General features: G+C 40.1%; 1 protein-coding gene across 2 annotated transcripts; it reads right to left on the bottom strand.

Moving 5' to 3' along the window:
• Positions 1-792: 792 nt before the first annotated feature.
• LOC132958536 (lysine-specific demethylase 4A-like) lies at positions 793-25,020 on the bottom strand. 2 transcript variants are annotated; one of them, XM_061031455.1, is made up of 22 exons: positions 24,888-25,020; positions 20,962-21,126; positions 19,329-19,504; positions 19,057-19,171; positions 18,741-18,934; positions 17,804-17,853; positions 17,414-17,517; positions 16,606-16,743; positions 15,063-15,292; positions 13,671-13,834; positions 12,562-12,966; positions 11,558-11,647; positions 11,244-11,428; positions 9,129-9,333; positions 7,547-7,623; positions 6,381-6,436; positions 6,067-6,175; positions 5,014-5,202; positions 4,678-4,848; positions 4,220-4,339; positions 4,032-4,124; positions 793-3,455 (listed from the first exon to the last, which is right to left on the bottom strand). In XM_061031455.1, the coding sequence occupies exons 2-22, from the start codon at positions 21,097-21,099 to the stop codon at positions 3,315-3,317; spliced, it is 3,150 nt and encodes a 1,049-aa protein (XP_060887438.1). In that variant the 5' UTR covers positions 21,100-21,126; positions 24,888-25,020; the 3' UTR covers positions 793-3,314. The 2 variants fall into 2 exon arrangements, with proteins under 2 accessions (XP_060887438.1, XP_060887428.1); XM_061031445.1 differs by having other exon boundaries at positions 11,558-11,654; positions 12,566-12,966.
• Positions 25,021-25,752: the final 732 nt, after the last annotated feature.

The raw sequence follows: 25,752 nt of genomic DNA, 5'->3' as shown, positions 1-25,752 counted from the left end.
AAAATCTTCCTCATAATAACAAGACATCGTAATTATGAGAACAAGATTACAACAAGATCCTGATCTCACTATTACAAGATCAGGATGTTGTATTTTGAGATCCCAGTAATCTGAAGCTAATGTTTCAGAACAATAGACAGTGTTGGGGCCCCAGGCAAGAAATAATGGTTAGAGTAAAAACTTCCATTACTGCCATACTCTCTCTCTTTTCTGTATATTTATATAGGCTAATGAGTTTTTTAGATTATGTGACAGGTCGCCCAAATGCAAAGCCGGTCACATAATGTATGCCACGGAGTAAAAAAGAAGCATTTCTTCATAGACTCAACAAGGAGATGTTTAAAGTTTGACGCCTACATAAAGCAACACAAGAATCAGCTAGTGATACATGAAGGCAATTAAACATGTGACCCCGTTGTAAGGAGGCAGAATATTCATTTGATACCATGAAACAAAAAGAAGTATGAAGTTTAGCCCCCTCACGGGAGCTTTTATGGACTTGAGCTCGTATAGCCCTTTCTAGACTTCAGACTTCTCACACAGCAGGTCACACATTCACACACTGATGAGGTTGCTATGTACAGTGACCAGCAGAAGTAACACATACCATTCATACGCCACCAGGGTTAAGTGTCCTGCCCAGGAATACATGGGACATGTAACTGCAGGAGTTGGGGATCAATCCCTGAACCTTCTGGTTTAGAGACGACGACTCTACCACTGAGCTACAGCCGCTGCCTCTTGTCCATTACAATATCTAAAACCACCAGAAAGCATACCTTGTGTACAAAATAACTTTTGACAAGAAAATTATTTTTTTAATAAAACTTAGTTGATGTATAATGAAGACAAACAAAAAGCGTTGAGACAAACCTCTGGACTCAAAAAACAAACATGAAATGTTTGAATCATTTTCTTCTCGCAGCGATGACATAAGAAAGATGGAGAATTCGTCCAGGGAGAAGCTTTCAGACTATAACATTGGAAATGTACAGGTGTCTGTAAAAATACACATAGAACATGTTTTATAAAACAATTCAACATAATGGAATAGAAAAATCCCACTAACCGAATGTACAACTGTATTCAAACTTTAAAAACATAAAAATATTCTCGACTGACTCATTAAAGCAGGACATTCATCACCAACAACTACAAAATGTATATTCCCTTCTTTGCAGTCTTGCACCATCACAATTAAAAAAGTTGCAGGCAAATGATGACATCATGAAGGCAATATGAAGTTGTTAAAAGTGCATTATGATTAATGGGCTTTGAGAACATGCACACTCCATGTGAAAGGTTAGAAGGGAACAAAGAATATTTTCAACAGATTTCAAACAAAGAGCAAACACTTAATACTATTAAACTCGTCATGCAAGCTGCACTTCTAAAAATGAAATGCACAACTGAATACAAGAGTGGCGAGACAACTGAATATGTCTTGTGTCTTCAAAACAAGAGTCGTTTCTGAAAAAAAGAACCTGGAAATACAAACTGTAGAAAAAATAGAAAATGCATATCAGCCTCTAACACTCAATCCTGTAACGCAAAGACGACTTTCCAGAAGTACTCCAATATATAGGCTGGTCGAAAAAGGTTGTTATGGCAAAGCTATATTAAGTTTTAAGTTTCATTTAAAGTAGAGATGGGACCGATCCCATCTGGGTCCGATATCGACAGAATTTACGTATCGAATATTGTTATCGGTACATATGTATCGGAATCGGATCGGAACTGAAAAAAAGTGGATCGGTGCATCTCTACTTTAAAGACGAGGTATAATTAGTTAAATGGCTTTTATTTTTTTTAAATACTTCAACAAATAATTCATCCATATATTAGTATTTATCTATTTGGAGTTTCTCGTTAAAAAGTTTCAAAAAGTCTAAAACTGCACTGAACCTTGAACTTCCTGTTTGTGTCTGCTCACTACACATCTGGGTTGGCTTTATATAAATATCTACGGAAATACTTAGAAGAGCCTCCCCAGAGGCAGCAACTAAAAAAGATGATCCAGACGTGTACACTCCTCTCTGATCAGATTATTCCTTATTACATGTTTAGATGATTTTCATCAAGTTGTCTTGAAAGCCACTCGTGATTAGAATAAAAACTCATGAAACAAGGCCATCAGAGACAAGCTGCTATGTTTTTAAAACTGTTTGGGTGGAGTATTACTCTAACAAATTTCTGCTGGTTTAAAAGGCTCTGGCTTTATTATCCGCTTAAATCTCTGCACTCTACAATTTTAAATTTTCTGTTTGTTTACTGGGTTTTTTCCTAAGTGGTACTTTTGGATTTGTGCAGGTCTGAGTATTTTTAAATGTAATTTTTTGAGATTTTTTTCTCGGTGCTTGCTGCTGTGCTCATCACCGACGTTGCAAAGTACAAAATGTAACACCTAGTGAACAAAACGGACACAGTGGACACAATGTTGCTGAGCAAGCAAGAAGTTATTAATGGAATTAAAGATTTAACTTTATATTATTGTTGAATAAAGAATCCCAAGCATGACTGGGAACAAAGGCCACACATTCATGTGAAATATCATGTTGATAAAGGAACAAAAAATGTATCAACCTCAGTGTAAAAGTCACTTTTTGATTACTTGTTGAGCTTCTCCAATGTGAAACTTGACTCTAAATATTGGTCATAAAAAATCACTTTAAGATTAGGAGAATTGTCATGAGCATTGTTCTTCTTAATTTCCAATAAGATAAATAGAAATCATTTAGTGGTTTGGTTGAGAAGATAATTGACAGATTGATCATGAGAGTCAGCATCGGTCACACACTGGTAACGAGATAAAAGAGTGTGGAGGGGTCAGGAGTAAAAGGATGAATTGCAGTATGAGAGTTATTCTCAGCATGACTCGGCAATATAAAAAAAAAATAACAAACTCTAAATACGAGGGTATAAATTAATCAAAACATTTACTTTACATAAGGCCACTCATGTTCTTTTAACGTGAGCTCAACCTCGTTTTCTTCAAGGTGCTTCACCGTCAATTTCTATTTAAGTGTCAGAATGCTACTAATGCGTACAGATTCTTATTTCATGTCCTGTCCTGGCTAAGGGTCAGCCCACTGCACTGTGTTGAGTCCTAAACTTAAAATACGTCGGCTTGCATTCAAACCAGGTCAACACAAGTCTCTCTTAACAGAAACAGATGACTGAGTACAAAAAAGAGAAAAAGTCCTAAGAAAAAGTCATCCGGAGCTACAATTAGTTGTGGAAAGCTGCTTGGTGAAGGTTCATGTGTCACAGTCCAGTCAGTCAGTGCTGGTGGTGCGCTGAGACGCAGAAGGGGGTTACTCCATGATTGCTCTGTAAATCACAGGCTCGATGTAGTCCCCTCTGTAGCGGGAGTTGATCACTCTCTGCCTCTTTGATTCTTTGATGATTTCCTTCTCTTCAAAGATTCCATCAAATCTCATGTCTGAGGCTTTGGACTACAGAGACAAACACAAGACTGTATGAGAACGCTGCCACATCTGAAGAGTTTCAATATAGAATTTATTACACCGTGTCCTAACAGCACGCAAGCGTTATATATCGCGTCGCATCGCGCATGATCGCACGCTAGCTGTCTGTCCACACTGCAGCCGATAAATATATCATTCTTTGCTCTGTGAATTTCAGTTTCCCCTCACAAACAATATGACCTCTAGTGCTTCTGTATTTAAGGTGGACGAACTGAAGTGTGGGGCTTTGTCAACAAGTCAAAGGTCAACATTTCAATAACAGATGAGGATAGTATTAATGCTCCACTATCTCCTCTTTGTACAACAAGCTAACGAGCTCTGTTGAGTGAGAAAAGCGAGCGTCAGCACCGTGTAGAGCCCCCTCCCTCCTCGTTCCTAGACAGAGCTTCAGAGAGGAATCTCGCGGGTTGTAATAGGAAAACAATAAAATCCTGCTGATCTTGTTGCTGACGCTCGTGCCGCGTGCTGTTAGGACAGGCTGTAAGACTCATGAAAATGACAGTAAAATGAACAGTCCATGTGTGTTGTTCCGGGTGCTCTTACCAATCTGGATTTGACTCTCTTAGGAAGCTCCTCATCCAGAGTGTAAACATCATCTCTCTTAGCTGTAAGCTGTGAACCGTCCTCAAACTCCACCTACAGTTCATACAATCAGAATCTACAGTTTAGCTGTACTTGTGCCCTAAACGGGATCAAACACTTCATTATAACAAACACGAAAGAATTCTTACCAGGTACATGTGTACTGCATGAGCTGCCACAAATTTGGCTCCATAGACCAAGCCGTCTGTCCATCTCACCTGAACCACTTCACCCTGAGGTGGGGGTCCAAGCTGACAACAGTTGCGACTCTAACAACAACAAAAAATAAACACATTGCAGACTTCTGAACGTTCATTATTTTAAACATTTGGTTTGCATCCACGTGCAAACAACAAAGTAGATGCATTTTTACAACATCAATCAATCAATCTTTAATTGTAGAGCGCCAATTCATAACAAGTGTTATCTCGAGACACTTTACAAAGAGCGGGTTAAAGACCTTACTCCATGATGTATTAGAAAGACACATCGTTAATCCATTATGAGCACAACATTTAGGAAAAGTTAACAGTGGCAAATTCTTTTTTTTTTTTTTAAGAGGATTTAATTTTAATTTAAAAATTGAAAGGAACAATTGTATAAGTACCACGATGTCCTCGGGGAAGAGATTGTCGCTGAAGGAACCGTCGTCAAAGTTGACCTCGTAGAACGTCTCTTTAGACAGCTGCACCACATCACACTGGTAGTAGCGGCCATTCTTGTGCTTGCATATCACCTTCTGTCCCACAGTTAGCTCATGCATGGCTGCTTTATTGCGCTGTCAGAGGAGATACAAAACACCACATTTTTATGATCTAATAATGATGACTGGATTCTGTATCCTCTGACATCGAGGGCATTTATATGAAAACAATGATTAAGAGTTAATAGTGAATCAGTCGTTTACAGTAAAGTCCTTAAAAAGAGGTTCATAGATCCTCACTTCAATCTGAATGGGGCCTTTGTGTCTACAGCAGGTAACATGGACTACAAAGGGCCATTCATCTGGCTGCATGAGTACTCGAGCAGCCTGGGCACAGGTGGGATGGTAGGCAGTTGGACAGCGGCCATGAGAGCACTGCACACAGCAGCCCGATGCTTTCTTCATCCTCTTCTTACAGTAGTAACATTTCTGTTGGGAGATTTAAACACAGACATCAGGGCTCCGGAAACGTGCTGGAATACGTGTGAAGCAAACCTACACTGACCGGTACAAGTTTGACTGCATTTGAAACCTTCACACTTCATAACTTCACATCCTGTTACATCTACTGAAGTGTAAGATTTTACAGAACAGATGGCTAGGTGTGTCCTCACTTTCCACTTGATAACTTTCAAGATGTATAAGCAGGACCACTGTTTCCATTCTGTTTATTCAAAGTGATAACATAAGATTCTTAACGATCCTGTCTGCATGTCTGGATATATAAATTATAATTGAAGTTTCACTGCTGTACATCATGATTTCATTAAACTCAAAAATACCCTCTGACAACCCGTTATCGATCATAATTTTTATTTTTATGACGCCTTTTGCCCAATCCATACTGACCACGGTGACTGTGGCTGTAAAAGGCAGCATGTGAACGTGTGTGCAGGTGAACACACACGTCAGCCATTTCTCTGAACTAAATAATTATTAGGGTCTTATTAGAAAAAACAAAACATTGACACAGACTTTACCAGTGAAAAGTCAGAATCCTCCTCTCCATCTTCCAAGTTCAAATGCAGTAAATACTCGAGACAAATCAAGCCACAAGTCATGAAAATTAGGACTTGAGTCAGACTTGAGTCCGAGTCCTGGACACGAGTACTACAACACTGTTACACGCAGCATTGAACATTTAGGTAAACATTTTTTTTTGGTTTAAGAGGAACACATGATGGTTATTTAACTGGAAATATTTTTAACTGGCTTGGGAAATGTGATCGTACTTCCCACCACAATAAGGAGCAATCTGCTTCTTCTTCATTCCAGCCAGCTTTTTGAACTCACCAGTTTGAATCTCTGCAAAGGGATTCCACTTAAGTCCACAGGACTTCTTTCACTGATGTTGACAAAGCGTGCCTCCAACACAGCCACGGCACACAGAACATGTACCCACCTGCACATGGACACAAGCAGAGACGTTGTTAACATATGACATAATGGCTGCATCCCGCAGTACGCCTCTTTTTCTATTAAGAACAGCAGCTTAACATTACTTTTACCACTTTGACTGAACATTTCCTGCAGTTTGAGATGATCAAATTAAAGTTGCCTAAAATATGCACATGCACTACCCTGGTAACTTTGGTGGATCGACTTACTTGTTGTTGTTGGCTTTCTGCAGTGCTCCACCCCTCAGTGAACACAAACAGCAATTCTGCACAAAGAACAAGTCAAGCCAATGTTGTGAATGTTAATCCACATTACAGAAAAAACAAGAAAATAACTTTTGTACCATAGTTTATAAATTCTCAGACCCCAGACCTTTGCCCAGCTTATCTCAAGGGAAGAGAGTATCACTGTGAAGTATTAGTTAAGAGAAGAGGCGGAGAACTTTATTTACATTCCTGTCTATGGTGTGCTATGGGAACCATTTCAGTATCTAATCAGGGGGTAACAAGGACGGTAAAGCCACTTGTCTTTGAAACTTAAACCATCAAAAAGGCTTTTATCAGAATTTCTAAATGTACATGTGAGCCTCTGGTTCTAAGATGAGATGACTTAAGCGGTACAAGATAATCAGGCAGATTTTGGGCCCGATTCCCCCCTTCAGACCAAAGTCAGCAAAGGCCAGACTATCTGATGTTCCAAAGATTACTTTGCCAGATTCTCCTGTGGTGTGAGGAGTGTTAAGAGGGATTTTAACCTCCCCAGTCTGCGACCAAGCACGGACTCTGTGAATTGTCACATGAAAGGGAACAATAGCCAAAATGGTTTACCAAAATGTTTTGGATGTACCAGCTAACAGCTAGCCACATTTAGCTTGACCATCAAGTTTGTTTGCTCTTAAATCGTGGTTTGACCGTGGGAGATTACACGTTGTGATAGTGGAGACTCTGGTTGTAGGTGAATGAATCGGTGAGTGTGTGGTGTGCTGAGTAGGTCGCTTCCTTGCTCACACACTGTAAGAACTGAACTGTTAATCTGTCATGATTTGTTATCATGTGTGGAGTCTCTCACATTTTCAAAATCTTTTATCGTTTGCCAGGCCTCAGTGCAAAATAATACACGTTCTCAAAACAATATCAGTCTGTGAGTACTGGACTACTTTCATGATTCAGGATATAACTTCATGAATACGCAACAATGGGAAATAACAATAAATCCTGTTTACTACACTACCGACACAACTAACCAATATTAGAATACAAAAAAAGACAATGTATTGTTTTTGCGTTTGACAGTTTGACTTTTAATTACATGACCTGTTCGAAGTTGTAGGATGTTTTTTAAACATAATGTAAATAAATAAAGCATGTACACCGACCTCAGTCATGGCTCCAGCCCTGCAGCGTGCACATTTCCACTCCTCACTCACACTGGCTGGATCTACACCATAACAGCCTGGAATATAAAAGCACAGGAGACACACTGCTGGAGTGGCTGAAAGACTCATTTTTATGTCTTTATTAAGGTTTTTTTCCCTCATGTCGTGCTCATCCCAGGCAATGCAATTAAATGATTTTCCTTTCAGGGCTGCATGGCTGACAGAGAGTCGTAGCTCCATTGAACCATTTATGTCTATAGCCCTCAAACAAAGGACTTCATGACCTTCTTTATTGATATCATTTTCCTGTTGATTTCTGTCTAATTATGCAACGTTTGGCACAATTGATGCCAATATCTGTTACAGAGACGAAAGTAATGAATGCACATGCAGTAAACTGGTTTAAATCTTTTTTACATTATTTTTATTCAGTTTTTACATGTTTAAAGGCAGGGTTGGTAATTTTCTCCAGATACACTTTTTAAGATTTTGGTTGAAATTGTCTTTAGGTCCTAACAGAAATTAATAACTCATGTTATCCGAAAAAGGAACAAAGAAAATCCATCATCTGTAGCAGTTGTAAGCCTGTAAAAACTTCAGCCAAAGTCTGCCACGAGGTACCAATCTGATGAACCAATCACGCCTCCCTGTCTCCCTGCTCGTTCTCTACCTCTTGTGTGCACTAGTCCGCACTCAAAGCGCGTCACCGAGTTTATACTGGGAGTTTACTGACAGTATATGAATGAGACATGAGACGACGTAGTTTCTACACAATGCAAGCGATGAGCTGAAGTCCGCTTCTGGAGCTACGCCGCTTGTGTATGTAAGTGAGGGGCGTGGCTTTAGAGGGAGCACAGAGGGGAGGGGCGGGGTGTAGACGGAGCACTGAGGGAATGCTACTTTCAAAATCATGCTAGTTTTTAAAAAATTAACAACCCTGCCTTTAATGATACGTCCTCTAAACTTGAAATAAGCCTTGAGCTGAGGACATAAAGTTCTGGATGACCAGCATTTTTTTGCAACTTAAAATTGAAGTTATTGTAACTGTTCCCAAATACAAAGAGATATGTTATGTACCGGTAAGTAATCAGCTGCTTTAGTTTGCATCATCCTGACATCCAGTACCACCATGAGGATTCTGGATAGTTCCTTTAACTCCCATGTACAACAGATTTCTAAGAGAGCCTTTTTAAACGTAATAATGCAAAAAACAGACATCCTTTCTCAAAACAACAACAAAAACAAAACGAGTCCAGGCTAGGCTGGCTTCCTCATTAATGATTCATTTCTTATTATCAGGCTGCTTTAATAATTCTCATTAGATAAGTTTTGGAATGATTTGGTACTATATAATTAAAATTGATTGATTGATGTTGAAGATCTTCAATGAAATGCAGCTGTTTAAATGCATAGTAACACATTTCACGAATAAAAGACAACTGTGAAGGACATTTTAAAGGACAACATTTAGGGCCAGCAGTGTTGGGTAATAAAAAAGATGTACCGGTATGTGGTACATACAAGCTGATTGACACATGTCTAATATACTGTATACTCAGAGTTAAAGAATGTGTATACTGACTGGTGTGGACCCGGACGTTGCACTGAGAGCAGCTGATGAGAAGACTGGTTCCGTCTTCCTCAAGATGAGGTGTGACAGGTTGCTCCTCACACTCAGAGTCCTCTTCTGTGGTGGTGGTGAAACACGTCTCTGGGATCAGTGGTTTGGTCCATATCCGCCCATCAGCCACCTTGACAGGACTACCTAGACTGTTTGAACATTCAGTCTGACACGCACAGCACAAAGCCACATTGAGGTCATTACACTTGGCAACAAGAAATGTTCTTTTATGAGTTTTGACTTTTGCTAAATCTTAAAATGTTCTCCATTCATAGAACCGCAAGGGTCCAATTTGGATATTTTGGCTACATATTTGTGGGACAAGTTCTCCATCCATGGGTTTGTCACTTGAATGCTGCCTTGATTGGTAGAAAACACATGCAGGAAACAGGTATTTTCTTTTGATTCTCAGGCAGGCGAAATGGTACTCTCAAAGAGCCTGAAGTGCCAAGTTGATACAGAAAACCGCAGATGAAGAATGAACTTATAAATATTTCTTTATCATGCCAGCTGTAAGACATACTATACCTGTGCTCCTCATTTGCAATGGAAACTGTCACTATTGCAAAGGAATACAATCGAAGGTGTTACCATGAAACAAAGCATTCAACTTTCAAGGTGTCATGTCCTGAGCAATCAGAGGTCCCAGAGGTGCCACTTTAAAATCTGGATACTCCCATGCCAGTGATTTTTTTTTACTAACCAAAATGTAATTGAACAACACAGGGCAACAAGTGCATTTACCAATTCTGATGTTTTAAAGGAGTGTGACGTTACTGTTCTGGAGTATCGTTCTTGCCACAGACAAATCTATGGAAGGGGAAGTGTGGACAACAGGAATGTGAGGAATACAAAGGAGAAATCCCTCCTGCATATTATCCCATATGCTCTTTTGTAAAGCGTCTCGAGATAACACTGTTGTATAATCAATGATTGATTGATTGAATTGTGAAGAGAACGGGTTCCAAATACCAATCGCACTGCACGGTGCTGGGCTTTGAGAACAGGTCCCACTAGAAGACATCACATGCCACCCTCATTGAGTCCGTTTCTGAGAGTTTGGCTGGGAAACATTTTGTAGCGGCAGGGTTCTTGGTGGAGGTGATGCCCTTCTAACACCCTGTCTGGCTATCCTTGTTTAACTGACTGTGACTGTGTTTGAGATACAGCAAACCGTCTTGCCAACGCATGTATGGATGTGCCAATGAGTAAAGAGCGTTCGCCTGGAGAAACAGCTTATCGCCAATCCTTTTGGTGAGGCCGCTCAAGTTGAAAATCTTTTAACTTTTCAGAAAGGTGCAGTTGACTTCACCGGCCCTCTTTTCAAAATGCAGTGTTTCCCACACATAGACGATAGTCGGGCAGGCCGCCCAGGTAAATTTATGGCTGCCAGAGTATATTTCCGACCTGTTTTTATACATTTTTTCATTCATTCAAAATATTGCTGCGTGCGCAAGAGAGCGAGGGTGAGCGGAGGAAGAGAGTGTGCGCCAGTGAGTGCAGGCGCGCCCATGGCACAGAGAAGAGAAGGGAAGGGAACCAAGAGAGAGCGAGAGAGCGAGAGAGAGAGAGAGAGAGAGCGGGGGACAGAGAGCGCGCGCGAATGAGTGCAGGCTCGCTCATCGCTCCGTGCAGCAAAACTCCTATCTCGCCTCGTGCTGGGAGACGGGAACCAAGAGAGCGAAATCACATCAGCTTCAGAGAAAGAGAGAGAAGTTCCGCTGTCTGCACACCCCTCTTGTAAATGCACCTTGCGCCAAATCAAAACTGAAGCTTCTCATGGCTTCGTTTTATATTGTTAATGTACGGCTGCTTGCTGCTGAACTTTTATAAATAACAGAATATCAAGTCTAACTTTTCAAAACGCGTGACATACTCCTGGTGTTTGTGTCTGTGCGTGCGCGTGGATAAATTGAACAGATTAAAGTTGTTTGTTGCAAAAACAAAATTAATTTAGAGGGGAAAACACATTTGATATAAATACAAACCTAATATTAAAATATACCCTAAGGTTGTCTGCACAGTGTAGAGAACTGGTTTTGACTGTAGAGTGGAGTCAGTGCTGGTGCAGATTACCTGCTGGTATGTGTAGAACAGGGCGCAGATGCAGCAGTATGGAGGTTTGGAGCCCATGCGCTTGTTGTACTCCCTCTCTTTCTTCATGTTGGAAGGTCCGCTCTGCCACAGGTGAGCCAAAGGTTTGGCCCAGCTCTCCCCTTCCACACCACCCTCGTCTGCTGGTAGAGCCTCTTGTGGAGTCTCTGATGCATAAACACAAGGATAAAGTGAACATTTAGGTTAATCAAACACAGAGGGAGGATATTAAAGATCCTAACCACTAGTTATTCAAATTGTAAGACAACCCCCTCATATGGTTATAGTTGACACACCTTCATCGCTCATGCCGTCCTTTATGAGAGGATGGTGGCCTGGAAGCTGCCCCAGATCAGGTTTCGACTCTACTTTTCCAGCTGCCTCTTCTTTTACCTGCAAGAGAGAAATATCTTATCTTAAATCAGCATCATTCTCTCTTACCCTCTGGATGTTCTTTTGTTTGACCTTACTGTTACACAACGTGCTTTTCTAAATCATTTATCCACTCTGATTCTGAATACTTTCTTTCCAAGCAGATTGATTCATTTTATTTGTTGTAACGTTTGTTTGTGGTTTTTCTAATCTATTATTATTTTCAGATCCTCTTACAACTCTTGGCTGTAAGTTTCTTATTAATTTGATCTTTGGATGTCACTGTGTTTGGTTCTGCTATACACAAACAAATGAACAAATTCCACCTTTTAAAATGGGCCAAAAAGTTGCACTAGAACACACTACAGACTACAGCCGACGGCCACGTACGTTCTGCACATGCGTGAGAGGAAATAACTCTCCATGCCAGCAGGCGGCGGTAGTCCGTTGTTATGATACGAGAAGACCATTTTCACACCACTGACGTGCCCCACTCGTGTTATAGGTAGCCTGCTAATGGAGAATAATGTCTGATAAAAAGTTGAAAATGACAATGGCGTTGTCAGCCCTTGGTCTTTTTGTGGAAAAAGAAAAGAAGAGCCGGAGGCGACAAATAAAGAGAAACCGCACTGATGGGTGAAAGCATGGATACTACAGCGGCATGCTCAAGGGGCTTTCCTGAACCTGTGTGGAAATACATGAAACAGCCAATCAGAGAGATTCCTCTCACCGACCCCCGACGCCAATTCAAAAGGCAGACGGGTAGCGACGGAGCCGGACACAATGCAAAAACTAGGGCGAAGACCGCTCACCGACGGTCCAACTAGGACCAACGATCTCCTGGTGTGTCGGGGCCTTTAGAGACACTATGCTACGATCCATTAAAATATGCAGTACCACATAAAATGATGTCAAACTCGATGTCCACTCACTCTTTTGAACATATATTGGTTGTCTTTCTCCGTCTCACAATCACTGCCCTCAGACAGCTTCTCGTCCTTGGTTGGGGCTTCTCCCTCTCCGTAGTCTCCTTTGGCGTAGCTGTGCACATGCAGGACGTCTGCAGGGCTCCTCTGAAATAATTTGTGTGTCTGACTGCAGCTGCTGCTAAGCTTCGGCTCCTCACTGCCGCCCGCCCTCTCAGAGCATACAGCGGTATTTTGGAGATCAAAGATCTTTGAAGGACAGACATCCAAATTGGACGTATTGTTCTTGTTTTTTTTTGAAGGACTCCGTCTGTTTAAACTTTTGTTTGTTCTGACTTTAAACGGAGATTTAGTCTGCAGCCTCTTCTCTTTGTCCGGCTTAGGCTTCAGCTTGACTCTTACTGTGTCTGTAAGAAAAGTACAGTTATCTGTATTATAGCAACGATCATGGATCATAGGAAACCATTGCTAGACGTTGGCCTAGGATGAGACTTGTTGACAAGTGACTCATTCTTTAGTGTAAGGTTCTCCTGAATATATATTATAGTTTTGTCCATGCTGTAGTATGATAAGTACACGATTGTCTGTGCAATGTTGTGTTAGATAATACATAGATGCAACATTTCAGGTAAATTAACCTTATTAGGAATACATTTTGACTTTTTTCCATTAGTTTAAGTATTAATGTAGTTAAGTTTTAGTCTATGACAAGTCAAACATTTTAGTCAACAAAAAGTAGGGATGCCCCGATTGTGAAAATCAGGGCCAATCAGGGCCGATGTTTATAAAAACAAATTAGTTGAAGATGATTCGGATGTTTTTAATTTTTTCTCATGATGTAAGACTCCCACAACACCAACATCTCTTTTACATTTGACAATGAAAAAAGAACAAAGTCTGTCCAACAGGTTACGTCTTCTGCCCCATAAAAAACATAAACATAAATGCTCCGCATATTTTTTGCATGTTTATCAATAAAAAGGGTGTAATGATGTGGCTACTTATATTTGATGAGATGCCAAAGGTTCAGTTAATGATTTTTATGGATTGGTTTCCAGGGGTTTTAACACAAAAAAAGCTTCTAAGACGATCTTTACGCACTGAGTGGTACCTTTATCTGGGATGTCTGGGACTCTGGTTGAAGAGTCCTCATCAATCAACTTGGCCGTCTTTGGCTCCACTTCTACAGTCTCCTTCAGGGTGAGCTCAGGCTTGAAGTCTTCAGAGGCTCTGAATGCTTCAAGCTGATGCTTCTTCCCAATTTGAGTCTTTGAACTAATGCATGGGAGACATTACAGATTCAGCAGTACTCAAAGGGAAACACTGACAACAAAGCAACACGTTTCAGTGTAGAGTGCATTTCTGAGAAAACCTTCAACATAAAATCTTTGAAGTGTAGTGCTATGAGGTATATATCAATAGTAGGTATAGTAGATAACAGTCAGCTCAGAACCTGTTTGGAGGACTGAAGCTCTGCTATACCACTGCAGTCATAAGAAACACCTGCTTTAGCCACTAAAAAGTCCTTCACCTTATACCACATTTTAGTTTAATTGTCTACTACATGTTGATATTTTTATCACTTCACTTTAACAACAGAACTTTCTTTTGGGCCTTTTTTAAAGTGGCTTAAATACACGGTAAACATGCCCTGTCTGCAGCGATACATAACTTCCATGGGCCGGCTTCTCCTTACTGGGTCTGTTCTGACGGTTATCTAAAGTAATATTATCAATAAGTACCTCATACAACCCATTCAAAAAACCAATCTATCCTCTTAAGGGACCTTTCTTCACTTCATCACCATTGTTGACGTCTCAATGTCTCTCAACGTATGTGACTTACTCACTAAAAAGTTTTTAAAATACAGGTGTTTGTTTTAAAGAATAGAGTGATCACAATCTAAATATGATGAACATAGATTTATACCCAGTGTTCTTTTCTTAAATCTAATAATTTAGGGGTGCCGGATGGCTTAGTAGGTATGTCACGGGGCTCATTAATGGAGGCAGTAATCCTCGTCGCAGTGGCCTGTAGGTTCCAGCCCGACCTGGGCCTGTTGCTGCATTTCATCCCCCACTCTCTCCTTCCAACATTTCCTGTCTCTCTTCAACTGGCAAGAAAGCCCACAAAAATGTTTTACATAAAAAAATTAATAGTTTTTTTAACTGCTACAGATCTTGTGGATCCCTATGATGCATCCATGCACACCTAGATTATAATGAATATTTCTAGTCAGATGTCACTTGATCTGAAGTACAAAAACTTGTACTATTATACAAGTATAATGACAAAGTATACAAATGAAATTTATTGGGCAAGCTATATTTGCTACATGTTACATTTGCATATAATAAGAAAACAGTGCTCCGTGTACACCCACCCCCTCCCCTCTGTGCTCCCTCAAAAGCCACACACTATTCATTGGATGGCCTACAATTCAGATTCACAAGAGAATAACCGGAGAATATCTTTAGAGACAGTAGAGAGAGTAATACCAGACCTTTTGTCCTCTTGGACAGGGGTCGTTGGCTCCTCAGATCCAGCTTCATTAGGAACAGGCTTTAAAGGCTTGGTCTTGCCTTTTAGAAACTGACCCGCCTCCAGTGTGAGTTTGGAGTGGTCAATGGGAGCGTTGTCTTTGCCTGCTTTCCACAGTTTGTAACGGTCTGGTTGAAATTTGCGTACAAACACATCCATGGAGATCTTGACCATGTCTTGGCGGCATGAACACTAAAACACAGGCCAAAATGTCAGTCATGAGTATGAAATATATATTGCATATATATATATTTACTGCTCTTCAATTTGTTGGTCCTCCAACATTTATCCTCATGTCCCTTTGAGGAGGATCATTTTTCAGGACACCCCCTAATAAAATAGTGACTTAAGGGGGGCAGGTGAGGTAGGTTTAGGGGTCTCCCCCAGAAAATGATAAGCACCAAACATTTGCAGCAATTTGTGTCTTTTCAGAACAATTTCATGATCATGATCTAGCCTTTTGTACTTTTAGTGTTCATCAGACAGAAGTTCTCACAGTGATGAATGCATTCATTAAAAACTACAAACAATGGAGGAGTGGACTGGAGACTTGTAGTGTTTCTACACCATACCAGCCCTGACAAATTTCTAAAGCTGTAGCTTTAAACTACAAGTTTATATATAACTTACTATGGCATTATTTTGTTTTTAGGCACTTGCTGGAATGGCTAATTTAAAAATGATCCAGAATGTGATTAATTTCTGTGACACATGGACATGCAGTAAAGACGTGATCTTTTTTTTATGGGAGGGAGAGAGAGAGAGAGAGAGAGAGAGAGAGAGAGAGAGCGAGAGAGAGCACGCTGGTATGCTGCACGGAATCAGTTGCCAATTACCCTGATCACCTGGATAGAAAGCTTCAGTTGGGGAGCCTTGAGTGGGGAGGATTGGTATCAAGAGGAAGCAAAACCAAGCGAGAGCAGAATCGCATCAGCAGCAAGCAGCTGCACAAAACGAAAAAGAACGGCATTCGAAGTTTTTGTATTTTGCTTAAGACATTTCTCTCTTTATCTCTCTCTCTGGTCACCCGCAGAGTGTAAGGTCCTGCTGCAGGTATGGGAGTGGATAGATTGATCACATGCTAGTTTATTGGCTTTAAATTACGATCATAGACGGCCCGCCTAGCATAACATGCTAACATGGCGTCGGTAGATCCCACATTTCCAGTGTTGCCAAAACCCACCCTATTCTACTTCTGATTGGCTAGTAACGTTGGTCCTATGCAACGACCCTGGTTATGTTGATAGCGAGAGCTGTGTTACTCTCACATGTATTTATTTGTATTATTTTAATTACCTCCCCTCACACAGGAGATCTGACACGATGTTGAAGTACTTTGATGATTGTAACAATTACCAGAGCAGGAAAGAAAGTCTGGCCTTTGATTTCCCTCATGAATCATCCAGCTACACCAGGAGTCCCTAAAGTTTGGTCCTTGATCCAAGAGGATAAACTGCAGTCACTAGTAAGACAATAGACAATGGTTTAAGAGATTATTTGCTTACCAGTGTGGCCTGTTTGCCGTAGTCAATCCAACGCTGGCTGGCAAAGTTGGTTGACTCGGCACAGTTGAATCCGTGGTTGAAACCAGCATGATAGCCAAATGGGAACGTCACGATAAACTGCCCAGCCTCCTGAGTTACCTGAATATAAAAACAACACAAAATTACAAGAACTGTTACCTTATTTCATTTGAAATCTTCCAATACCTTTTAAAGTGAACATATTATCCTCCTTTTCAAACAGTCCCCTGTGGTCTAAATGAAACATCTTTGCTGTGGTCAAAATATAACATGAATCAAGCACCAGAGGAGGTTTGTGACCCTGTATAAACCAGCTCTCTCTGAACACTCTGTTTTGGTGTGTGTGTCTCTTTAAATGCAATGAGCCCCCCCTGAGTTTTCCCGGTAGACATCACTCCTCTGTAGCGAGAATAAAAGTGGAGGACCTGCGCTAAAGTTTTGCTCTAGGCTGGGGGTGGAGTCAATGGGTGGAGATCCCAGGGGAGGGGATTTTTTTTTTTTTACCAGAATCCCACTGTGATGTCACAATTTGAAACAGAGCATTTTTCTCTGTGTTGTAAGACTTATGCAGACCACAAACAAAGGACTTGATGTATTTATTTCACATTTTGTGGGTCAGTAGACACTCAGGTTACCCAAATATATGTTCAAAAACACTGTAAAAGTGGATTTCTAATGATTAACTTATTGTTTTTTTCCTTATTGTTCTGCATTTCGCTTGTCTGCGGCGTATGTTGTGTTTTTTTCCAACTATATGTTATGAGTGCAACAAAAGATGAATGTGTGTCACCTTCTCAAACGGTATGCCATATTTTTTCAGAATTGAGGGAGAAATCAAAGTCATCTTGTGGCGCAGAAAGGCTTCACAGCTCTGAGCATTTCCTGGGAAGAAACCTGGAAATACAGAAAACTATAAACATCTGTGAAGGTAACTGTTTCTGATTGTGTATGTATATTCAATCTATATTCAAAAACATGTAAATATAACTGCTGATGGCAATCTTGGATGGACAACAAAAATATATATCTAAACTTTTTATGGGAAACACTACGATGTGGTTAACATTTGAGTCCCAATAGTGTGAATGATCCGATTCAGATTAGAAAGAACTGTGTTAAACTGCCTGTAATAACACATTAACATCTATTTTGTCCAGTTCTACAAGAAACCATTACATACCCTTTGCAAGTCGTTCCAGTCTTTTCCCATGCTCTGGAGGCACAACATACCTGGAGACGACACATACAGACATCAAATATAACAATCATTCTGGCAGTAGTTCAGCTTGTTATATGGACTGCTTGTCTATGACTGAGAGCATTGAGAGTTGTAGGTGGAGTTCTACGTTCTTCCACATGGTAGTGAACTTCTTAGCATAGCATGTTGTTTCTCATTACTCTTTAAATCAGTACATTATGATTTTAGTGTGATATTTCTGATTCAGCCGGTTGTATCTACACTAATCTTATGTGTTGTATGAGGCTCAAGTATTTGGGATGAAAAATCAAAACAACAATATATCCTTTCCTGACTCGCGTGGTACTATTGTTGAATTGCGTTCGCTAATTACAGACATTACATTTAAGAAACAGCAATTTAAACAGAACGTGAGACTACACTGTTGTAACTATCTTTTTGTTGTTGTATGGGGGGGGGGTTAGGTATTTTATCAAGCATGCTGCTGATGAAGAAAGGTGAAATCAAAAATCAAAAATAAAGAAAATACAAGGGACGTGTGGTTGAGTCCGTGTCTGCACATCAGAAAACAACATAGAGAACATGACAGCTACTTTACTAACTGTGTGTCTTATTCTGAGTCAGATACAGACAGAACACTGGATAATAATAATGAAGGCTGTCCACATTGTATACCCATGCTTGTGCTCGTGCATGAACTGTACCGTGCCGATGCACACCTCTTTCAAGCATGCAAGGGCCAAGAAAGTGTATGGATTGGAGCACTCACTAAAGTCAAAAGAACTTTAGGGACTTTAGGGGTGAAGCGTGCTTAGGCGTGGTACTGATTGCAGAGTGTGAGTGCGCCCTAAAAAGCCTTTAAGGAAAAAGAATGTGTGATACTTGTCTTTCCAGCAGTGTCATATGAAAGTGACTGTACCAAGACTTTGGCTCTCCAAAGTGAAGGTAGTTGATGCTGTACAGATCCATATCCTCTGTGTGCCATGCAAAGGCACTCTTCCACATCCCAAAGTAGAGGTAAGGCGTGTTGACTCCTTTGATCTTGATCCCACTTTCATTTTCCACCGTGTCAAGAATGGTGTTGAGATGGCCAATGTTCCACTCAGTCACATCCTGCAGAGGACATATTCAGCAGAGGTCATAGGTCAAAACGACATTAAAAAAATTAAGATGTTGATGTTGTACGATCACTACTTTGGAAGTCTGTGGCACTTTCAAACCTCTTCACTACTCACTGGATCATAAAGTGTTCCACTGACATCAGCCCCATAGAGGGGTGGGTTAAAGGTCAGGTTCTTCCAAAACTTTCTTTCCAGCTCATCAAAGTCCACATATCTCGGATGGCAGAACCTACAGTGTGTGACATTTGAGATGTTAGTGAAAACCATATGAAGTTCAAGGAGAAATCTTGTTTGGCAAATACCCCATTGTAACAGGTTGTCTGCTTTATAATCTTAGAGTCATGGTACAAATTCAATGTATCAGTTAGCTGTGGCATAAAACTGACTTGTCCGTGTTGGAGGTCTTGCGGAACTCATGTACAGTCATTGGCTTCTTCTGGATGTTGTACTGTGTAAACAGTCCTGATTGGCCAGTCACCACCTGCTGAATTGGAGCGGGAATAACCAGGTCATCGATATCATCATAAGACTGTCTTGGTTTCCAGCCTTTAGGTGGAATAACCTGCAAGAGAAGAAACAAAACAGATCAGAAATAGAATGAAAACAGCACTACTAAAAGGAAACAGAGCAGTAAGAGGTGAATTTGATTTGGTTGTGTGGCTATATTCATGAATCTATAGCTGTAGCATTGCTACTTATCTTAAATGCATTAAGAAAACAGCTTTTCACTCATTTCCAAATGCATCAACTTTCCAGGTACATTCAATTCAACAAAACACATCCTGTCCCTGATTGATGATGGTGATGTTTTATATATGAATGCATCTTCTCAGTGCCTAAAATCTTTGGATACTGTATTATGGTGCGTTGATATTCATAACAAATCTCAGGGCACTGACTCATCATTGTACTCTGTATGATCGAATCGGCTGGCCTGCATTGTCTAAGCGTTATCACTGTCATGTCCTATACTCAACCTGCCTCCCTCATACTTGTGTAATTGTATTCATGTGAAAAGTGCTGGAAGCCACAGTCTTCTCTCTGCAACCCAGTCACAAAACTTATTGTTGAAATCAAAAATATCTTGAAATGGGGAAAAGGAGTTTCAGGTACGCTGCTCTGGCGGCCTGGAATCTCCTGCAGGATGATCTGTGTCTGGGGGAGCTGGTTTCTTTAAATCTTTTTAAAAGTAGATTGAAGGTGTTGGAGGAAGATGCTTCAGGTTGTAGATTATTTGACTAATGACTTTCTGCTCTGTGACTCAGGACATGTTGATCTGTGTTTGTAATTACTCTGTGTTTTATATCTGTAACTTTTTGTTGTGCTGCTGCCCCTCTCGGCCAGGATACTCTTGTAAATTACATTCTTAATCTCATTGAGGTTTCTCCTGATTAAATAAATTTTAAAAAAAAATGGTTTTACATCAAATGTCTTTAATCAGCCCAAAGAATGTAAAACTTACCATGCCTGAAAGATTTAATAATACAAATGTCAAATAAATTAAATAATGAATGACATGATACCAAAAGTGACATGGAAATGTATGTGTAATGTATGATAATCTGGATTAAATATTTAAAAATACACATAAATATGATGATACATTGAGACAAAAATGCACTTCCTTATAAACCTTAATTTAGCCTTCAGTAGTGACTTTTCCAGTTTCAGTTTTTTGCTGTTGCTTCACAGTAAAAGATGTCACAATAATCTTCCGTCGAAAGTTTTTAGTCTTGAACACAAGACTCAGATGTCCATCGGGTGTCTGCTACTCTGTTTCTTTCACAAGGCTTTGGTTAAGATTATGATTTACCTGAGTGATTTATCCTTTTAACTTTATAGGGCTTGTCTTTTTTACAATAAGTTACTCAATGCCTCACTGAGCATCATTGCTAACAATAATGTCCTTTGTTGTTATTATACATTAACTCACATACAGTTAAGGCTTTAACACACAGAGCACATTTATAGAGAAATGATCAGCAAACACACAGACAGAACACAACAGACCCAACTTACTTTTGCCATTCCAGCTTTGTGTGCCCCTTTTGACTCCATGTAGGCAATGTACCCATTGAAATCCTTGAACTCCTCTTTGGAGGGCGTGAAGGTCATTAACCTGGAGCCTACGCTTTGGACTGGCATGTCAGCAGTCATCTTGAGATTGATACTTCAACCTCAACTCTAAACAGTGGAGAACAAGAGCAAGATCATTAAAATAGGCATGTGTGACTGTATCTATCCCACTTTATACAAATTCCACATTTACAGTACAGACCAAAAGTTTGGACACACCTTCTCATTCAATGAGTGTCCTTTCTTTTCATGACTATTGACATTGTAGATTCACACTGAAGGCATCAAAACTATGAATTAACACATGTGGAAATATATACTTAACAAAAAAGTGTAAAACAACTGAAAATACGCCTTATATTCTAGTTTCTTCAAAGTAGCCACCTTTTGCTCTGATTACTGCTTTGCACACACTCTGCATTCTCTTGATGAGCTTCAAGAGGTAGTCACCTGAAATGGTTTTCACTTCACAGGTGTGCCCTGTCAGGTTCAATAAGTGGGATTTCTTGCCTTATAAATGGGGTTGGGACCATCAGTTGTGTTGTGCAGAAGTCAGGTGGATACACAGCTGATAGTCCCACTGAATAGACTGTTAGAATTTGTATTATGGCAAGAAAAAAGCAGCTAAGTAAAGAAAAACGAGTGGCCATCATTACTTTAAGAAATTAAGGTCAGTCAGTCCGAAAAATTGGGGAAACTTTGAAAGTGTCCCCAAGTGCAGTCGCAAAAACCATCAAACGCTACAAAGAAACTGGCTCACATGAGGACCGCCCCAGGAAAGGAAGACCAAGAGTCACCTCTGCTGCGGAGGATAAGTTCATCCGAGTCACCAGCCTCAGAAATCGCAGGTTAACAGCAGCTCAGATTAGAGACCAGGTCAATGCCACACAGAGTTCTAGCAGCAGACACATCTCTAGAACAACTGTTAAGAGGAGACTGTGTGAATCAGGCCTTCATGGTAGAATAGCTGCTAGGAAACCACTGCTAAGGACAGGCAACAAGCAGAAGAGACTTGTTTGGGCTAAAGAACACAAGGAATGGACATTAGACCAGTGGAAATCTGTGCTTTGGTCTGATGAGTCCAAATTTGAGATCTTTGGTTCCAACCACCGTGTCTTTGTGCGACGCAGAAAAGGTGAACGGATGGACTCTACATGCCTGGTTCCCACCGTGAAGCATGGAGGAGGAGGTGTGATGGTTTGGGGGTGCTTTGCTGGTGACACTGTTGGGGATTTATTCAAAATTGAAGGCATACTGAACCAGCATGGCTACCACAGCATCTTGCAGCGGCATGCTATTCCATCCGGTTTGCGTTTAGTTGGACCATCATTTATTTTTCAACAGGACAATGACCCCAAACACACCTCCAGGCTGTGTAAGGGCTATTTGACCAAGAAGGAGAGTGATGGGGTGCTGCGCCAGATGACCTGGCCTCCACAGTCACCGGACCTGAACCCAATCGAGATGGTTTGGGGTGAGCTGGACCGCAGAGTGAAGGCAAAAGGGCCAACAAGTGCTAAGCATCTCTGGGAACTCCTTCAAGACTGTTGGAAGACCATTTCAGGTGACTACCTCTTGAAGCTCATCAAGAGAATGCCAAGAGTGTGCAAAGCAGTAATCAGAGCAAAAGGTGGCTACTTTGAAGAACCTAGAATATAAGACATATTTTCAGTTGTTTCACACTTTTTTGTTAAGTATATATTTCCACATGTGTTAATTCATAGTTTTGATGCCTTCAGTGTGAATCTACAATTTTCATAGTCATGAAAATAAAGAAAACTCTTTGAATGAGAAGGTGTGTCCAAACTTTTGGTCTGTACTGTATATGTATAATGTAATTAATTATTAAATTTAATTAATGTATATTAATAAACATTTTGGTAAATATGTCAGAGTTAGCCAAAAGGCTAATTTTCATCTGTTGTCCCTGGCCAGATTTTATAAAAGGCTCCCTAAAAAAAACTAATTCAAACATCGCTAAAAGCTACAAAAATAGAAATATCATGACAGTAATTAAGCAGACAGGTAAGCGGCCACAGGTGAAAATACATAAACCATGATGATGTGATGTGGTGCCACTTCACATTAACAGACATATCAATACACAGCTAATGTTGTTGTCTGATTCTGCACTTACAGGGAAATTTTAAAGTTTTGGGGCTCGTACTTCTTAACCTATTTACCTTTTTTACTTTAAAAATTAACCTTATTAATCCGTACTAAAGTTTCAAGTTATAGCCTCAATGCTGACCACCTCAAAGTCAGATTTTGTCCTTAGGGAAGACGATGCCGGACAAAAATAAGTCAAATGTAAACACTGCAGAAAAAATGTTTGCAAGTTATTTAATTTCTACTTTAAAACTAAAATGTGTATTTTTCATTTCAAGCGATGCTTTGATTTCAGTTCGTAATATTCAATAAATTACCACATAATAGTCCATCAGATACGAGCTCTTTCATTAGGAACAATATCCCAGCTTTAATAGTTGAGCATATTTACAGTAGAGACCATGTCAGTGAACTATGAGGGAAAAAAAACTAAAACAAATTAATCGTTCATTAATCGTAATCAAGGATAAAATGTTCAATTAATCATGATATTGATTTGAGATCATATCGCCCAGCCCTATCCAAGACTACCTTGACCAGACAACTACAGAAATGTAAAAAGAACTCTACTTCAGATCTTTAAATGCTTTCATTAAAAACAGCTGAAGAGTACAAACTTATCTTGCTTAACAAGCATATTTTTTAATTCCAGACCACATAAGAACCGACATCACTTTACTTAACCCGGGTCAAATCTGGCCTAAGTTGATATGGGGACCTTAAAGGCAATTTAAGACCCAGTTCGGGTATGTTAAAACTTTGTTATACCTCAAATGCCAGTGCAAGTTTTTATTATTGTTTATAATTAACTGAGGAAATTAACCCACTGAGATAAAGATCTCTTTCACAAGGGTGACTTCGCCAAGAGGGCAGCCGCACATGTCATGATAAACATTATATGATCATGTACAGAGGCACTGCTTGTCAACAGGAAAGACAGGTAATTGCTCAGGGGCCCAGGCCAGTAACTTAAAATTGCAGCAATAGAATTGACAGTAGGAAACCTCCCTAATGGGGCCCCATCTGACAGAACTCACTCTCATGTAATATCCCATAGTTTGTCAATAAAAGTCACTGAAGTGAAATGATCTGTGTGGGATGCAGAAGACAGAGAAAGAGTGTCGGGACACTGGCAGACATAATGGTAGATGGAGGGGCTCCCAATTAAATTAAAACAGACTCTTGAATCGCCATTGATCATGTAATGTAATCATGATGCATTACATGATGTTCCCATGAGATGGTACTGAAGACTCATCTCAAAACTTCACAGAGGAAAAGAAACTCGAGGGTTTTAAACTCTGATTGAAAGTATGGACTTTACACGTCCAACCCTTAAGACTTTAAATCCGGCGTGTAACCGTGTCTACAAAACAAACCTCACACATCCTGAGTCTGTGATTGGGTAAATAACATGTCTGTAACATCCCGTGGCCCAGTGACAGCACAGCTCCTCGGAAAATGATTGAGCTAGTCCGTGAGCTAACATGCTAAACCCTGTGAAGCTTTTGGGCTCTCGGGAAATGTAAGTGTTATCTTAAAAAAACAACGCACAGTCGTCTTCAGACAACCTAGGTGTTCTGTAAAAACCAAATAATGACTAAATAAAAGCACAAGAACCCGCTCTGGTTGAGTCTGCGGACTGAGGTTTGACAGCTGCTTGAAGCTAACCAACAAGAAAACATTGCTCCGTTAGTTTGTTGGACACAAACTTTAAAAAAACCCAAACTATTTATGAATGTCCAAAAAATAAAGCTTACGTTAAATGAAGTGTCGACGAGTCGTTTTGTCCTCGGTCAAGTCTTTTAAAGTAGAAATACAGACATCATCGGTCGGGGTAGAAAAGACAGTCCTCCATTATTTCTGTGACGCATGCTCAGTGTGTGTTTATTTACATGTCACTCCGCGGGAGGGACTTCCGGAGTTTCCAGCCAACCACAGGACACCATTTCACACAGACTCGCTGTATCACCAAAAATTGCATTCACTTTTCCCTATGTTGCCCCTTCTCTTTCTCTTTGCTTTTTTTTTTGTCAAACCCATCGAGGATGCAATAAGAGACAGATCATGAGAGGGGTGATGAAATGAAAAATTAGACGGTGAAGCCCCCAACAATTGTCATTGTTCAGAGGCCTGTTTCAGAAAGGAGGTTCAACTAACTCTTCAGTCTAACTTTGAGTTTGAGTTGACTTTTACTTTTAGTCTCAGATAGGAAACTCATAGTTTCACGTTCCTGAATTAGAGATTTAAGTTAAGAAGACTATTATACATTAATGGAGTCAGATACTAATATTTAGCCTACAATGGCAACAGGTGACAAAAAAGACGTCCTCATACTCTCTCGACTCGTATGATCATAATTTTGATGTAGGCCTACATATGTTTGATTTTTAACTTCTTGTTATTTTTTATAATTATATTCCTGTTTCCTGTTTTCTTGAGCTGTTGTAATGAAAACATTTCCCCCATGGGAGATCAATAAAGTTTATCTTTATCTTTATCTTTTAGAAAAAACAGTACTGTCCAGCAGCAAAGGAAGGAGAAGTGGCGTGGGAGAAAACTGATGCTCAAGGCAGCGCATAAGTGTGAATGTAGTCTATTAATTTAATAGGCCTATTTAATCAC

Source organism: Labrus mixtus, chromosome 3 (assembly GCF_963584025.1).
Source record: "Labrus mixtus chromosome 3, fLabMix1.1, whole genome shotgun sequence".
Classification (NCBI taxonomy): Eukaryota; Metazoa; Chordata; class Actinopteri; order Labriformes; family Labridae; genus Labrus; species Labrus mixtus.
This window is presented reverse-complemented; position numbering and strand designations above follow the sequence as displayed.

What these genes read in the sequence shown, in the direction of transcription:
- LOC132958536 (XM_061031445.1), bottom strand. Translation starts at nt 21,099, where the DNA reads ATGACTGCTGACATGCCAGTCCAAAGCGTAGGCTCCAGGTTAATGACC. An exon ending in CAGAAAGCCAACAACAACAA is followed by an intron (nt 6,176 to 6,380) that starts GTAAGTCGATCC and finishes GTCCATGTGCAG; the next exon opens with GTGGGTACATGTTCTGTGTG. An exon ending in AAGGCCCCATTCAGATTGAA is followed by an intron (nt 4,849 to 5,013) that starts GTGAGGATCTAT and finishes CTCCTCTGACAG; the next exon opens with CGCAATAAAGCAGCCATGCA.